This window comes from Rhinolophus sinicus, chromosome 17 (assembly GCF_057876585.1).
Source record: "Rhinolophus sinicus isolate RSI-liver-muscle chromosome 17, RSI-T2T, whole genome shotgun sequence".
Lineage (NCBI taxonomy): Eukaryota > Metazoa > Chordata > Mammalia > Chiroptera > Rhinolophidae > Rhinolophus > Rhinolophus sinicus.
In genome coordinates, this window is record NC_142517.1 from 49279778 (window position 1) to 49296278 (window position 16501).

Genomic DNA, 16501 nt, shown 5'->3' on the forward strand with positions numbered 1-16501 from the left:
GGTAAGCAGAGTAAGGCAGCAGTAGGCTGGAGCCCAGCAGGACAAGCACTGGAGAGCAGATTTTGCTCTTCTCTCCCTAAACTTTGTGGTCAGTGACGTCAGGTTCTTAGCTTGAAATTAGCCATGGTGGGTGTATTTATACCATGGAAATCAGCAAACGCTACAAATCAGGAATCTTGTTTCTTTCTTTTTCTTTCTTTCTGCCATTTTTCCTTCCTTCCTTCCTTCCTTCCTTCCTTTCTTTTTTTTGCAGAACTGATCAGCTTCTAAACACATCACTGGAAAAAGTCCCACCTGCCAGAAGAGGTGCTCCCTTAAGGGACACAAGCAAATTCCAGCTATCAGTCTTTTGTACCCATAAGGAAATTTTTTAAAAATAAAGACACATTGTTTTCTAAAACATAGTAGTAGTAGAGATAGATAGATAGATAGATAGATAGATAGATAGATAGATAGATAATAAGTGGAGCTTTGCTTTCCTAGGAAAACAGGTAAATAATAAGATGAGGGCAGACTTGGCCTTTGGGGTGAAAGTGAGAAAAAAACAGCTAGGAAAAAAGAATGTGACCTCAAGGACCAGCCAATGTGGTGTGTGTGTGTGTGTGTGTGTGTGTGTGTGTGTGTGAGAGAGAGAGAGAGAGAGAGAGAGAGAGAGAGAGAGAGAGAGAGAGAGAGAGAGAGAGAGAGAATCACTTACCCAGGGCTACCTGTCAAGTACAGTAGCACATTCAGACTTGTAACCCTAAAAGCTTACCTACCAAATGTAGTAGGTTTGAATCATTGACCTCTCCCCTTCCTCCTTCTACCTTCCATGTTCCCTAGAATTAAAATAACTATCTCCATGTAAGGATGGATTCTAGGAAACATAAATTGAAGAGGTCTTAAGTCTGAAAGAGAAAGCCTCCCTCAGTCCTTCATTTGTAGCTGTGGAAAGTTACTAGAGCACTAGGCAAGAGAGCCCAGCATGGGTTTGTTTGAGATTTGACCTGCTGTGTGGCTGAATGTTTTCATTCAGTTTTGGCCTGAAAGCTGATATTCGGAGAGTAAGCCCCAACCATCGAAATTCCCATCTCATTTTCCTATCATGAGACTCCAGCTATCCTTGCGGACAAAAACATTTTAGGTATGTAGTTCAAGCTACTCTTGATTAAATGAAAGGAAGAAGGCTATCTGCTTGGGACACGCAGATCAAATCTCCATGGGACATAGCTGTTTTCCTAGCCATAAGAGAAATAAAGTCACTACCATGTTGTTCATGGTATACACAACTTACAAAGTGCTTTGCACATATTATATTAAATAATAACTTGAGGTCAACTTTAGTGTATGATCTTCCTTTTGCAAAAGAGGACACATGCTCAGACATGTTAAATAATTAGAAGAGCTGGCTTCGAACCCAAGGACTTGAATAGCCTGCAAGCATCACATTGCCCCATGAACACCCTGCCCAGGCCGCCGACCCCCTGTCCATCCACAGGAAGCCTTACCTGTAATTCTCCCCAGCTGCCCATCGTACATCTTTCCAACAAAGCCGGATATGTGGGCTCCTAGACTTACTCCAATCATGTAAATGTCCTCAAGAGAAGCTCCTTCTGCCTGAAATTTCAAGAGGTCCATCATTATAAATTGTCAAGGCTAAGGAGTAGGCAACATTTGCAGAAATTTCCTATCTGTTGACATTGGAGAAATATGTATATCCATTATCTCATGTAAGCATCACAACACCACTGCAAAAAAATATATGCTATTCTTTTGATGATACAGTTAAGAAAACTGAGGTCCAGAGTTCAAGTAATCTGCCCAACGTGAGGCAGTGGGGGAAGCGGCAGAGCAGGATAAAACCAGTCTGTCCAACTCCAAACTAGTGCCTTAACCTTATGCCATGGTGTCTCCATTTATACTTCTGCTGGAAACCAAGCTGAGACACCTTTAAAACTTTACTAGTTGGGGAGAAGGACAACAATACGTTTATCTTCATGCTGATTCAGTTATATGAATCCACTGTGGAGAGGGAAGGAAAGAAGGAAAGAAAGCAGGGTGGGGATGGACCACACTGACCATAGTCTGCTGAGATAGGCGCTATGAGTCATTTTAATGCTTACTTTTCCAGGGCTGTGGCTTAGGTGCGGAGCACATGTATAATAAAACTGATGCCACTTCTGGCCACAGTGGCTCTCTCTGAAATAGTCCTGCTATCAAGCCACGTTTTTTTCTATAAAAGGGGCAATTCATAAGATTGATCACTAAATAAAATTTAAGATTTATTTAATCTTCGGTAAGTCTACTAAAAACATAAATCAAATATACAAAAGAATTTCTCATCAGATCATGGGTATCAGTTTTGGTTTTGGATAATCCGGTCACTAAACTTTTGGCATTGCTAGGAAAAGGAACAGCTATAAAGTTGAGGAAGCTCTAGGCATTGAAGCCAGGGAAACCCCTACACAGAATCTCTGCTACACGCAGAACAACTTCATGTGAGTTAGAAAACAATGTCCCTTTTTCAGGACACATTTCTGTCATTCGCTGGAAAGTTATCATAATACACATACAATTCTACAATGTCTATAAGGACAGTGATGCTCACTTAGATGGGTGCGTTGTGCAGTGCACAACCTGCACAACCATACCTAGGGACCTTCCCTCCAGCCCTTTCCTCCACCTTCCCTGGGGCTTATTTGGATTTACAAAATAACACCGCATGTTCATTGCAGACATCTCTTGGCTTTAACTCTCCAGATAATGGGCCAGTTTCAATTTTGTCCTGAATTATCGAAGAGCATTTTCCCTTACCAACATTTGGTCGATAAATTCCTTCAAGATTTTTGCTACATCTTTGGTCTTACTGGAGGCATGGTGGTACATTACAGTTGTAGCTCCTCGATTCCAATCAACAACAACGACATTCATATCCTCTACAGAGAGCAAACCCTCTACTAAGTCCCCAATCCAAACTGGAGGGGAGCCTGTCGGCCTGAATCCATGGACAATGAAGGTGGTTTTCTTGGTTACATTCAAGTTCCCTAAAACTGTGGAGTTGAGAGCCTGTGCGCAGGTCAGATTTCTCCTTGTGTAGAGCATCAGCTTCACATTTAGTTTCGTACCAACCACTGCACTGTGAAAGCTCAGTCTTGTGAATGAAGGACATGTTTCATCTGTGTCTAAAAATAAAAAAAATACATGGCATCATGACAGTTCTTTCCTTAGTTGGGCATCAAGTAAGAATGCTGTCCTACACTTGCTGGAGTTCTTTCTATGTGCCTTACAGCACCTAGCAGGAGGCTAGATCTGCCATGTTTCCCTGAAAATAAGACCTAACTGGAAAATAAGCCATAGCATGATTTTTCAGGCTGCTTGTAATATAAAATAAACCCTAATGTGTCTTTTGGAGCAAAAATTAACATAAGACCCAGTCTTATTTTCAGGGAACTATGGTAGGGCTTATTTTATATTACGAGCATCCTGAAAAATCATGCTAGGGCTTATTTTCCAGATAAGTCTTATTTTCAGGGAAACACGGTAGTTGAATGAAGTTGCAAAGTCATACTGATAAGGAGTTCATAAGTAGTGACTCCTTTTTCACCAGGAGAGCCATCTTTCCAAATTCTACCCTCCTTCAGGGTCTAACCCCAAAAGTCACCTCGATGAAGCCTTCTCCAATTCTCCAATTCTCCCAACCATAAATATTGTTCATCCCAGAACTCCCCGAGCCCCTTTATGGACCTTAGTGACAGCACAATGAAAACACGTTCAAGGGTGTATTATGGGTATTTATATACGTGCCTGCCTATGCTGCTAGACCACAATCTCCTTGGAATGGTGCCCTATAAGCTTGTGTATCCCTCACTGATCCCAGCACAGAGTAGAGGGCTCAATAACTGAAAGTTCATGGTCCAAGCACCTCTTGCTTAGAGCACCGACCTGAGACAGCGGTGGGGAACGGGGTGTGCCTTGCCCTGAGCCTTTCAGTAGCATCTGAAACTGTTGAGCACGGTGGCGTTTTTGGACCCTCTTCTTTGCTCTTCAAGCACCACCTTCAAGCATTCATCCCACTGAGTAGGTTCTAAGGATGGCCTTAGAAGAAAAGTCAGGGGTGGGGAGGAGAATAGCATAGATGAGCCTGGAGCATCTTGTTATGGCAGAAAGTGAGTGTTTAAAAACTTGTCACAAGGACACAGGAGCCAGGTGGAGGGGCTTCCACTGGCCAGATCTGGGATAATTTGAGCACAAAATAATTAAGGACACTAATGAGCTATAGGACTTTGGAAAAAACTAGGAATCCATGATTCCATCACAAATAAATGGATAAACAAACAAACAAATAAATAAGTGGAGGACTCTTACTTATAGTATAATGCTGAGTGCCAACTGGCAAATGTGGAATGAAGGCTAGAGTTGAGGCTCACCATTTTACAATCATCATGATAAAGACTGGTTAGGGGGGCCGGCCCGGCGGCTCAGGTGGTTCGAGCTCCATGCTCTTAACTCCAAAGGCTGCCGGTTCGATTCCCACATGGGCCAGTGGGCTCTCAACCACAAGGTTGCCAGTTCGATTCCTCGAGTCCCACAAGGGATGGTGGGCTCCGCCCCCTGCAACTAAGATTGAACATGGCACCTTGAGCTGAGCTGCCGCTGAGCTCCCAGATGGCTCAGTTGGTTGGAGCACGTCCTCTCAACCACAAGGTTGCCGGTTCGACTCCCGCAAGGGATGGTGGGCTGCGCCCCCTGCAACTAGAAAACAGCAACTGGACCTGAAGCTGAGCTGCGCCCTTCACAACTAAGACTGAAAAGACAACAACTTGAAGCTGAACAGCACACTCCACAACTAAGATTGAAAGGACAACTTGACTTGGAAAAAAAAAAAAAAGGCCTGAAAGTACACACTGTTCCCCAAAAAAGTCCTGTTCCCCTTCCACACCCCCCCCCAAAAAAAAGACTGGTTAGGTAAGACTCATCAATGGGTGCTGAACCGAGAGGGAGGTGGCTTGAGGAGGAGCATACGTATATGATCTGAAAGTGTCTCACACAGATTGCTTGTTAGTGATTAGGGGAAAGCAGTAACTGCACAGTGGAGAAACTGAACAGCACCTTGACTAGGTTACCTGAACGCGCATCACAGGTGAGGGGCAGACAGACATCATGTGCCTCTCGCTGTAATGTACTGAGAATGACACAACATCATCTCTCTAGTATTTCAGTGGGGAATGTATAACCTGAATCTAACCAAGAGGAAAAATCCGACAAACACAAAATGAGGAATAGTCTATTCTTTTAAAAAGGGACCTGAATCTTTAAAAAGGTTAATGTCATAAATGAAAAAAGAAAGACTGTGGAAATGTTCTATATTAAAGGAGACTAAAGAGTCAAGATACGGGCAATATCTGGTCTTGGACTGGATCCTGTGATGGAAGAAAAAAAGAACATAAAAAATTATTGGGCCCATGGACAAAACTGGGATATGGACATCAAATTAGATAAAAGTTTGGTATCAGTGTTAAATTAATTGATTGATAACCATACCATGGTTACATAAGAGAAAAATCCTAATTCTTAAGACGTACAACTGAAATATAATGGACAACTTAGTCTCAATTGGTTCAGAAAAAGAAAACCGGGGATGGAGAGAGAACAAATAAGGCATATGTAGCAAAATGTTACCAATAGATGAATCTATGCAAAGTATTATTTGTGTTCTGTGTATTTTTTTTAATTCTTTTAGCTTTCTACAAGTTCAAAATTATTTCCAAATAAAAAGCTTAAATGAAAGGAAGAAGAAAGAGGACAGGGCCATACCAGTGTCACATAAAGCAGGAGGGAGGCTGTGTGTTCTCATATCAGAAAACCAAAGGAGACAGAAATGTTTAAGACTGTTTGAAAGGGAATAGGGAGTTGGAAATAAACTAAAGGTCGAGTTGCAAGATGAGAACGCGGGTGGGAAGGAAAGAGGGCTTTGGGGTCCTTGGGTATGGAGACAGAATTACTTTTGCAACATTATGTAAGGCCTTCGTGAAGAACCATGATCAAATAAAAGTTAAAAGTAATCCTCTGCTCAATGTTAGTATCCAGGCATAATAATATAATGACTGGGAAGAATGTATCGTATTTTTCATTATAAGAATTATTTAAAACTGTGCTGTGACCCACTCTCCCACATCCTGCTCGGCTGAGAGAGAACAGCCAAGTAGGAGGTGAAGTGTTGCAACAAATCATCCGTGGCTGCAAGCTGGAGATGGCCCTTTGGGACATTCGGGAGAGTGGGCAAGGCTCTGCAATGACCATCCTTAGAGGAAGGGAAAAGAAAGGGAAGGTTGTTCACTTGCCACTGGAGGACACGAGTGCCTTGGGAAACATCTCTTCTGACTTCCTCCAATAGGATTTAGGAACCATTTACCCAGGGCCCTATTCTCAGTGAATCTACACTTGTACAACCAGAAACTGTTACTCCCTCATTCTGAGCCTCAGAGTAGTTTTATTCCTGGGTCCTTACCCTTTCTTAATAATCTGGGTCCATTCATGTATGCTTTTATTTGAAACTTCCTGCAAAGGCTCTGGTACGCAGGAGTGAGTGAAGTTCCAAAATAGAACAGGCAAAAGAAGCTCAAATAGAAGGTTAAAAATTAAGGAGGCTTTGAAATCCCTCATCCTAGAAAACAGTGAGCCCCAAATTCACACATTTCTCCTTTTACTCTACACTGTCAAGTTGCACGTACAGTGAGGCATGCTCATAATATACTTTTCTTTTTTTCTTTTTTCCTTCCAGCTTTGAGACATATTTGACGAATAACATTGTGTAAGTTTAAAGTGTGCAACGCTATGATTTGATATTTGTATGTATTGTGAAATAATTACCACAATATGGTTACTTGTGAACACATTCTTCACCTCACATAGTTACTTTTTTCCTGTGTGTGTGGTAAAAAGATTTAAGATCTAGTCTCTTAGCAAATTTCAAGTATACAATACAGTATTGTTAACTATAGACACTATTCTGTGCCTTAGATGTGAGAACTTATTCATCTATGTAAATATCTTCTCCATCTGTTGGTACCCGTCATTTTTCTCTTCTTGTAGATTGCATGCTCCTGGAGAACATGGACTGAAACTGGTGTGATGCTTGTAGAGCAAGTCCCAGAGTAAATAACTGACTGTTCAGTCGCTTTATTGAACAGGAGGTATCATGGGAAGGGCTGAGCCTCTGGGTCTTAGCCATCAGTTAAACCGGGTTTTGTTTCTGGTTGTGTAACTGACTCACAGGTAGACTGGAGAAATTATGTCACCTTTCATTTGCCACCTACCTGCCCAAGAGAGGAATGCTGTGCAGATTAATTATGAATGAATTCATACCGGGGAAGATAGAGATCCCATTCCAAAGAAGGGAACTGTTTATTATGTCTGTTCATTTTAAGCCAAATGAGCAATATTAGGCCAGTGTGTCATCAAGGCACACATCAGAGTCCTTGGAAGACTCAGAGATCTGTGAAGTATGGCCCCAAGCTATTTTTCAGCAGCAACCGCCAACTTTCATGTCTGTGGGATGGCTGACCACTCTCCTTGACTTGCTGAGTCTTTACTAGAAGCCCTTAAAATGGAAAGTTACCGAAAGGCAAGAAGAGCAGAGCAAATGGATTTTTATTTTTCATTTAATAGAACCACTCTGACTTCATGTATTTTTAAATGTCTGAGTTATTTTTATAATGGCATTGCACTCTGGAAAAGTCCATTGCAAGAACTGAGTAAAAACAGATTTCCTAGTTCCTCTCAGTACTAAGTATTATAACAGCTTTACATATACAGAGGGTACCAAAAAAAATGTATGCACATTTTAAGAAAGGAAAAAACTGTATTAAAATTGTAATACTCTATATATACCAATAAGAAAAGATGAATGCAAGCCATGTGTATATATTTTTTTGGCACCCCCAGTATTACCTGCAATCCTCAGAGGAAATGTGCAGTTTGTTCAACAAGAGTCTGCTCTACCCTAGGTTCTGTGTCAGGCATTTCTGAGGGAGAGTCAAGCATTAATGAAATAAAACACACAAATCAGTGTAAAACAGCAACCTGTGACATATGCCATGTAACAGAGATATCGTGTAAAATGAGAATTTAAACAGGGAATTTGGCCTGGTCTGGGAATCAGGAATCTTATTCTCTTATCATCTGGAAATAATGTATCTAAAAACCAACAATGGGGCATTTCTTTTGCAAAGCACCACAACATACTGAAGGGCAGATTCAAGTTCCCCAAACTATTAAGTTTTAGTTTCATAGATTTTTACTCTTACTGTATTACCTAGACTTACTGTTTCAGGAATTATATCTTTTCCAATGATGTGCTTTGTTTGCCTTGAATCAACCACATGACATTATAACCGTTATTCAGCTTTCTTTTTGTTAGCATTTGCCTAGAATGTTTTTATCCTTTTTAAACCTTTGAATCCCTTTGTTTTAAGGGGTCTTACACATAGCATTTAACTAGGTTTTATTTTACGACACAATCTGAGAGCCTTTTTTTGAAAAATCGGTGCGTTCACATTTGTTGGCATAACAAACACAATTGGTGTGGAGGCCTTAGAAGTGCTTCACTCTGATCTGCCTTCCAGAGAACCTTCTGCAAAGAGCACAGCTGAGTTGACATGCATCCAGCTGCCCCACGTTCACACAGAAGCCATGGCTCCCCAGGCTGCTCCTCACCAATGACTGACCACTGTGAGGTGCTGGTGCCAGGCCACACAGGCCATTCCTGTTTCATGTCGGATACCAAAAATGGGCGACTTTGGTTCAGGACTCCCCGTCAGCCTGGCTGAAATGGTCTCAGGATAATGCTGAAGCTCGTCCGCCCCACTCCTTCCTTTACCATCTCCTTTCTCAGGAGTAAGATCTGCATCATGGTGGGAAGTCTCTTTCTGCCTACACCTACGCCCGGCTCCTTTATCCTTCACATACGTCTCCTCCTATAGATCCCTCGTGTGTCTAATCCCATCTTGGTGTCTGCTTCCTGGAGGACCCAAACTGGCACAACTGAATTTAATACGGTAATGCTGTGGTTTCTCATTTTAGTGCTTTCTTGGTTTGCTATCTTTTGCTGTATGGATTGCTCTGTCTCTCTTTCTTGTTTTCATTTATGTATTCTTTCTCCTACTGGGACGTTTATAGCCTGCTTTGATTCTTCCGGTGTTTACCTTTATAAAGTTATATGAAATACTTAAATCTCATTTTCATGGGATGTAATAAATGAGTGGACAGTAGGCCTCAAGGAGACTACAGGCAGAACTGCTCCAGACTTAGGTATATTTATTCAGACTTAATTACCCACCAATGTGAACCCCTACCAAGGATTTTGAGCATCAGGAAACTATCTCAGACTGTTGTGGAGCATATTGCTGATTTCTGCCAAGTGTCCTGTTACAGACCTTTGTCAGAACAGTTTTCTTTCCTTACTCTGCTCTAGTTCTTGCTTTAGTAAAAGAAGGCACCAATTGTCCTATTATACGTGACAAGGACATTAGTACACTCAATACTTGTCCCCACTGACCTGACTTCTACCTCCTCAATTTTATTAGTTATAAAATTTTTTTTAGTTCATCTGGTGAGTCCTTTTTTTTCTTCTTAGTTTAAAAATAAATATATTTTTAAAAGCCTCTGTATTGGTTAATCAATCACAGAGAGTTTCTGTTCTATTTACTGTCTCGGTTCTATCTCCTCATTCCCTACCAAGAGGAGAAAATTAAGACACTGCTCTCCTTCACACATATACACACATTCACACAAACATACACTTTTTGCTCCCATTGTCCAAATACAGTCAATCCTCATGATTTGTGGGTTTCATATTTGTTAAAATTTATTTGTAACCCCTAAAATCAATACCTGAGGTGATTTTGCGGTCATTTGCGGACATGCACAGTGTGACGGAAAAAAATTTTGAGTTGCCCCACATACCCCCTCTCAGCTGAGGTCAAACACTACAACACTCTGCCTTCTTGTTTCAGCTGTCACAACAAATGTATTTTTCACTGTCTATTTACTGCCATGCTTTTTGCTTCTTCTGCAAAGATTGCCATTTACTTGGCAATTTCACTGTTTAAAACAGCCCTCATGTATGTAGGTCGTCTTTACTGTCTGGTGTTCCTAAACTCAAGAAGGCTGTGATTAAACAGAGAAAAATCCATGTGTTGGATGAGCTTTGCTCAGGCATGAGTTACAGTGCTGTTGGCCATGTCAATGAACACATGTTAAATAAGGCATCTTTAAACACCAAATAAGATTATGTGTTGATCAGTCAACAAAAATGTAACCAGGGGCTCTCAGCACTTCCTAACCCTGTATTTCCCCTGGGATCAATGGTGCAGTGTTTGCTATTCCAGTGTTTACAGTGACTGTATAGAACATTACCATAAATAATGAGAATTGCCTGCCTATATAATAAAAATCATCTTCTGGGTCCATATTTCCCCAGTTATGCGGTTTAGTTCTACAATGTATACAATCATTGTTTACAGTGAGTTTTTCTCCTATGCTTCTCCATTCACCCATGGGTGAAAGGCTCTTGCTGTCTTTTCAAGAAGGTCTAACAATGAATAACATATTTTCTAAGTTCACTCATATTAAATGAACTCTTTGACTAAATGAGGACCTGGCTTTGAACAATATTCTTTCCCCCAGGATTTATAGATGTTATTCTACTTTCTTCTTGTATTGAATTCCACTTCAGAGAATTTTGTTTCCTTAAATGTTACATGGTTGTTTTTTGTTTTGTTTCGTTTTTGGTATCATATAACTGAAGCATTCTTTTCCTTATTCTGAAATAATTTCCCCCACTGGCATAGAAGCTCCAAGATAACTGATCTATTTGTCTGTTTATCTTCTGCTGTATTCCAAGTACCAAGAAAAGGGCCTGGCTCAGACTTGGCATCAATACATGTTTCCCAGATAAATATCAACCTGTTGACACCTTATTCAGCCATTCAGAATGATCCATATGAATACTACAAAGTGTGTATGATGTAATGTTTATAAAATAAATGGAGTGTGAAATGGCACATGTATTATGGCAAACTATGTAAAAATATATCTGCAGGTGACAAGGCCCAGAAGGTAACATACAAATAAAAATGGGTCATGCATTCCATTTCTAATGTTCTTAGTTTAAAACTGCCTAAGATTATTAACCTTTATCTTCTCAGAATTAATAACATTTTATGAAGGAAACATTAAATTTATCCTATTTGGGGCCACGTTCCAAACTAATTTAAGGTCCGTGAAGGCAGATACTGTGTTGTTTTTTTGTCCAGTCTTGTGTTCCCAGCACCTTGTATAGAAACTTGTCTTCTTGTTGGATCCTAAATTCTCAGGCAATTTGGAGAGCGTGCAAGTACTAGATATTTGTGAATAACAAATTTGTTAAATTGCTTCACCCTCATAAATACAGTTTTTTAAGTTCCATTTTATGTTGGTATTTCTAAAATGATTAATTATTTGTATGCCTTCAGAAAGCAAACTTCTTTTTGGTTATTTGTTTTGTTTTGTATTGCTACAAAGTCAAGTTTGCTCAGAGGTAGCATTAACAGAGCCAAACTGAATAACCACAGAACACGTTAAACTGGTTTCTAAAGCTTCACCGTTTCTATTAGAGTTTATATGAAACAAGAGAAACTTAACCTTTCCTTTTCAGAGTACTTTGAAATTCAATTACTCTGAAATGCCATTTCCTGTTAACAAGTGGAAAATTACAATGGGATGTGTGATGTCTCCCATCCAATGAGGAATTCCTATGTAAAATAGGCCTGATTATCATTTAGTGCCTTCCCTCTGTTACATTAAAAGAAACATATCCAAGTAGGGTGTCAGGGAAATTTGGCTGTAACATCTTCAGAGATAACATATTTGTGCCCGAGATGTTTTGTTACAATCTAATGCATGATGCATGATCACCCATGTACCAAATGTGACCATGCCCATTTATGTATTGTCTATGGCTGCTTTCTTGCTATAGGGCCGAGTTGAGTGACCAATGGCCCACGAAGCTAAAAATATTTACTATCCGGCTTTTTACAGAAAAATGGCAAATATCTTTGTAGACGAAAAAGGGGCCACATACTAAACCTGACAAGCTCAGGGGAGACCAGCATGGCAGGGCCTACAAACTCAGAGACCTAAATTAACCACATAGGATGGTCTGAACATAAAAATGCCTAACTAACAGCAGGTCAAGGCAGGTAGTCACATCCTTGGCCTGTAGCTTCCTTGACAAAGGTCAATCTTTACCTTAAATGATCTTGTCTACTGTCTTTTTGCATCTAAGATAACATACCCTTGGAATGTCAGAAATCCCTTTTTCCGGACCCCTCAGGGTACACCCACCACACCAGAGCAGGAGACCACAGAACCCCTCATTGTTATCTCGTTCCCCAAATACCATCTCTATGTGCTGTTAATGTTAATTATTAACTATCCTGTGCCCACCAATGTAAAAGAAGTATGTGTCTCTCTGTTTTACTTCTCATCTAATCCCCGAGATTTCCCTGCTTTGCTTTCTCCTACCCCCTTAATCTATCACCAGTAGATTTCATGTAACCCCCACCCCCCTTACGTCTTCTCCTTTTATTCTAATGTATAAAATAAGCGGCAAAACTTTCATTCTCTGGATATTTTCTTAATCCGCTGATATTTTGCTTCCTGGCAATTGTCGTCAGTTTGGCTCAAATAAACCCATTAAAGTTCTCTGCAGGTTTGGATATTTCTTATGTCAGCATCTTAAACAAAAATACAACACAATTTTGGAATGCGCATGGATTTTTGAGTCAGACCTAGGTCTGCGGTCCAACTCCATTGCCTACTAGCTAAGTGACCTCTGGTAATTAATTACCTAACCTCTCTGGGCCTGTTTCACATGTGTCAAATGATCACAATATTGCCAATCTGTTAGGCAGCGCTTACAGAGCCATACTGAAAGAAAATTCTGTATGGAACATACAAAATTCTCTTTGGAACATCTCCAAAGAGATGTTCAGTAAAAAAAGATGATGGTGTTGTGTATAGAAATAACCCACTGATGAACAACTGTGAGTATGCGTAAGAGGAAAGAAAATTCTGAAATTCTTTGAGAGTCAAGAAGCCAAGATAGGTTCATATATATATACATATATTACATATATTATATATAAAATATATATAATATACATATTATTAATATATATAATATATGTAACATATATTTTATATATATAAAATATAAATATATATAAAATATATATATATATTTTCCCCATATTTTCAACCAAGTGTGAAAAGTTCATAAAAGCTCTATAATCAAAAAATATTAATATGACTATAGATATAATCCTTCCCATCATTCAATCTGTTGACTTCCCATTGTCAACTTCCCTAAAGCATCCAGCAAGGAAATCAAGGTGGTACAGGCCCAGGGACAGTTGGCTGATTGGAAATGATTTTTCCTATTGTACAATAACACAGAGTTGTAAAACAAACAATAGTCTATCTTTATTTAAATTTTGATCTTTTGTTCATCAATGGACTTATTTGCATTGCTATTCATCTTTTAAAAATATCGCATTAGAATATTATTTATGCATATAGTTTATATTACATTATTAGAAAAATGCATTCTAATATGCCTTATTAATGGTATGCATATTACCATTTGCATTAAAATATTAAATTATAAATATAATTTATCTTGATTACTGAGTTTTGGTGTCCCTTCCCCCCTTAAATTTTGTATCTGGTGAGCGCTTCACTTGCCTCACCCTAATCTTAAACATCCTATCAGGATTGTTCTGAGAATTAGGGATAATATCTATGAAGTATCTGAAGCATTATTACCTGGTACACAGTAAATGCTAAAAAATTAGTAATTGTTCATGATGTTAATGATAAGTTGGGTTAATAGTATTGCTCTCATAGGGTTGTTACGACGACTGAATGAAATAATATAAGTAAATCACTTACCATGGGATTTGATATAAAGCAAGTGCTCAGTAAGCATTAATTCGTTTCCTTCCTTCATTTTGGAAGGATTTTGTAAAAGAAAAACTGCATCTGCCCATATACAGGTGGTAGTGCTACACCGTGGCCTGAGAACTAAATTTGGTTCTGGCTTTATCATTAACAAGGTGAAACAAATAACCAATTTGGTCCATCTTTTTTCCTATATTAAAATGAGAGCTTTGTCCCTCATTCCTTAGAGATTTAGCTAATCTCTAGCATTAGATACAAAATGGATACAAAATCTAAGGATATAAAATTCTTTTGGATACAAAATTCTAAGATATGCAAGCTAGCTGAGTTGAAAGGACAAGAGGCATCTGTTCAGACAAACTTCCAGGGCAGTTTTATAACCAAAGACAACCACAGTCTAAAAAATAAATGTAGCAAGAATTTAAAATTTCTTTCAATTTCAATTTAAAAGACCTGAAAATAACCATACTTTATCTTGTAATTAGAATGGATCAGATAGGTGTTTTGTCACCTTTATTTCAAGCAGGGTGTTTTTTGTTGTTGTTGTTGTTGTTGTTGTTTTGGCTAATTAAATATCCTTTAGTTAACAAACATGGTTCCACATGCTACCATAAGGATAAATCTTGAAAACAGTTTGATAAGTGAAAGAAACCAGTCACAAAAAAACACATATTCTGTGATTCCATTCATATGAAATGTATGGAATAGTTAATCTATAGAGACAGAAAGCAAATTAGTGGTTGCAGAGGGCTGGGGTGTTGGGGAGATGGGGAGATTGGGGTGTGATAGCTAAAGGGTACTGGGCTCCTTTTTGAGGTCATAAAAATGTTCTGAAATTGACTGGCGATAGTTACACATACCTGTGAATATACTAAAAACCATTGAATTGTATATTTTAAATGGGTGAATTGCATGGTATGTGAATTATCTCTCAATAAAACTTTAAAAAAATAATTCCTATAATTACACACATTCATGGAAAGACCAGAGTGAAAAGATGAAAAGTGTTTTGGAGGTGATTGGGCAGAAGTTTTACTATTTCTGCACAAATCAAAATAGTCTCCCAGTGTTTCAATTTGTTTCCTTTCCCCTTGGAGACTGAGGTTGGTGGACCTCCATTTTGTACCACTAACAGTTGAATAAAGCTCTCCACCTTGGTTGGTCTGTTGGGAGTGGTGGTGTGTTTCTATTTCTTCCTGTGCAAAATAAACTAAACCTCTTATTCTCAGGCTTAGGGACTAAATAGAGTGGTTGTTTTGTTTTCTCTTTGCCACAGAAAATTGGGTTGGATAGACAAAAGGTCTTCTTGATTGGAAGGACATCTCTGCTTCTAACTACTGGCTATATTTCTCTAGACTACAACCGAGAAAAGAGACAACTGGGTTCCTTAGATTGGCGTATTTCATATGACTCCCAGTTGGATGGAGTCCTCGAGACAAGACGAAGCCCTGACAACCTGCTCCCTTTCTGATGAAATTGCCAAGGGATCCTTCTGCTCTGTCTTCACAAGACGCACTGCCCTGAATCTAAATAAAACTGCCTACACTGCATCGGTATCACACTCAGTTTTGGCTTTTTAGTTTCTGCCTGCTTTTGGAGGAGCTGATATCATTTCTCACATTTCTGAATGGAGGAAAACTCCTACAAAAAGACGAAATTCCTCATTCACATCCAAAGAGATATTCAGTAAAAAAAAGATGATGGTGTTGTGTATAGAAATAACCCACTGATGAGCAACTGTGAGTATGCGTAAGAGGAAAGAAAATTCTGAAATTCTATGAGAGTCAAGAAGCCAAGGTAGGTTCATATAAACTGCTCAATATGACTCAGTCCAGTTATTAAAAATGAAAATATCAGTTTCTCTCAGACCCATGGTTGGAGTGACATTTAGTCCACTAACCTCCAAACCCAAGTGACAGCAGTGAAATTCCACCTAATTTAACCTTGATGCATGGTATCCAGACAGGAAGTAAAACAGGCACGGTCCTGATTCACACTTCTTTTGTTTCAAGTTTTGGGTTCCAAGACGTGCTCAAGCTATCATTTCCTCCCACCCCAAATATGTCGCAGATGTGTGTTAACACTTTAGAATGGAGGTCCACAGTCAGGTATACCGAATCATGCTGCCTGAAAATAGTTACGGGATTCAGACCAGAATGAAAAGATGCAGTGTCAAGTGTTCTGCGTGCTGCGCAATGAATGCTACTCACTGTCTGGGACACAGCTCACTATATGTTAATTGGTAAAGCCAGGATGTTTCCAGTAACTCACCCTTGAGCACACTGTTACGCTTGCCTGAAAACACTGTTCAGAAGGAATTTCCAAAAGCCCCAGAAAAAAAATCTCTTTAGGCCAGAAAGTTTGCCTTGGAGAATTTAGAAAATGAGTTGGACTTCTATTGTTAAGAGAAGTAGAAGGGGGATGTGACATGTTCCTGCCATGAAATTCTACTTATTTTAAGTATAAAAATTAACTCAGTGTATATTTTTATGCAGAGGACCACCTGATTTGGTATTAAAAA

The 16501-nt window shown here is 39.3% G+C and overlaps 1 protein-coding gene across 3 annotated transcripts in view; it reads right to left on the reverse strand.

Annotated features, from left to right (window-relative positions):
• Nucleotides 1-16501, reverse strand: part of LIPH (lipase H) — a 36669-nt gene that overhangs the window by 17269 nt on the left and 2899 nt on the right. For 2 of the 3 annotated variants that reach the window (XM_074328992.2, XM_019735843.3), the window contains exons 2-3: nt 2794-3161; nt 1488-1596 (exon numbers count right to left, since the gene is read on the reverse strand). In XM_074328992.2, coding sequence (XP_074185093.1) covers nt 1488-1596; nt 2794-3161 — 477 coding nt within the window. Of the gene's footprint in view, nt 1-1487; nt 1597-2793; nt 3162-3921; nt 4075-16501 lie in introns of all 3 variants that reach the window. The other variant, XM_074329003.2, reaches the window with a different exon arrangement.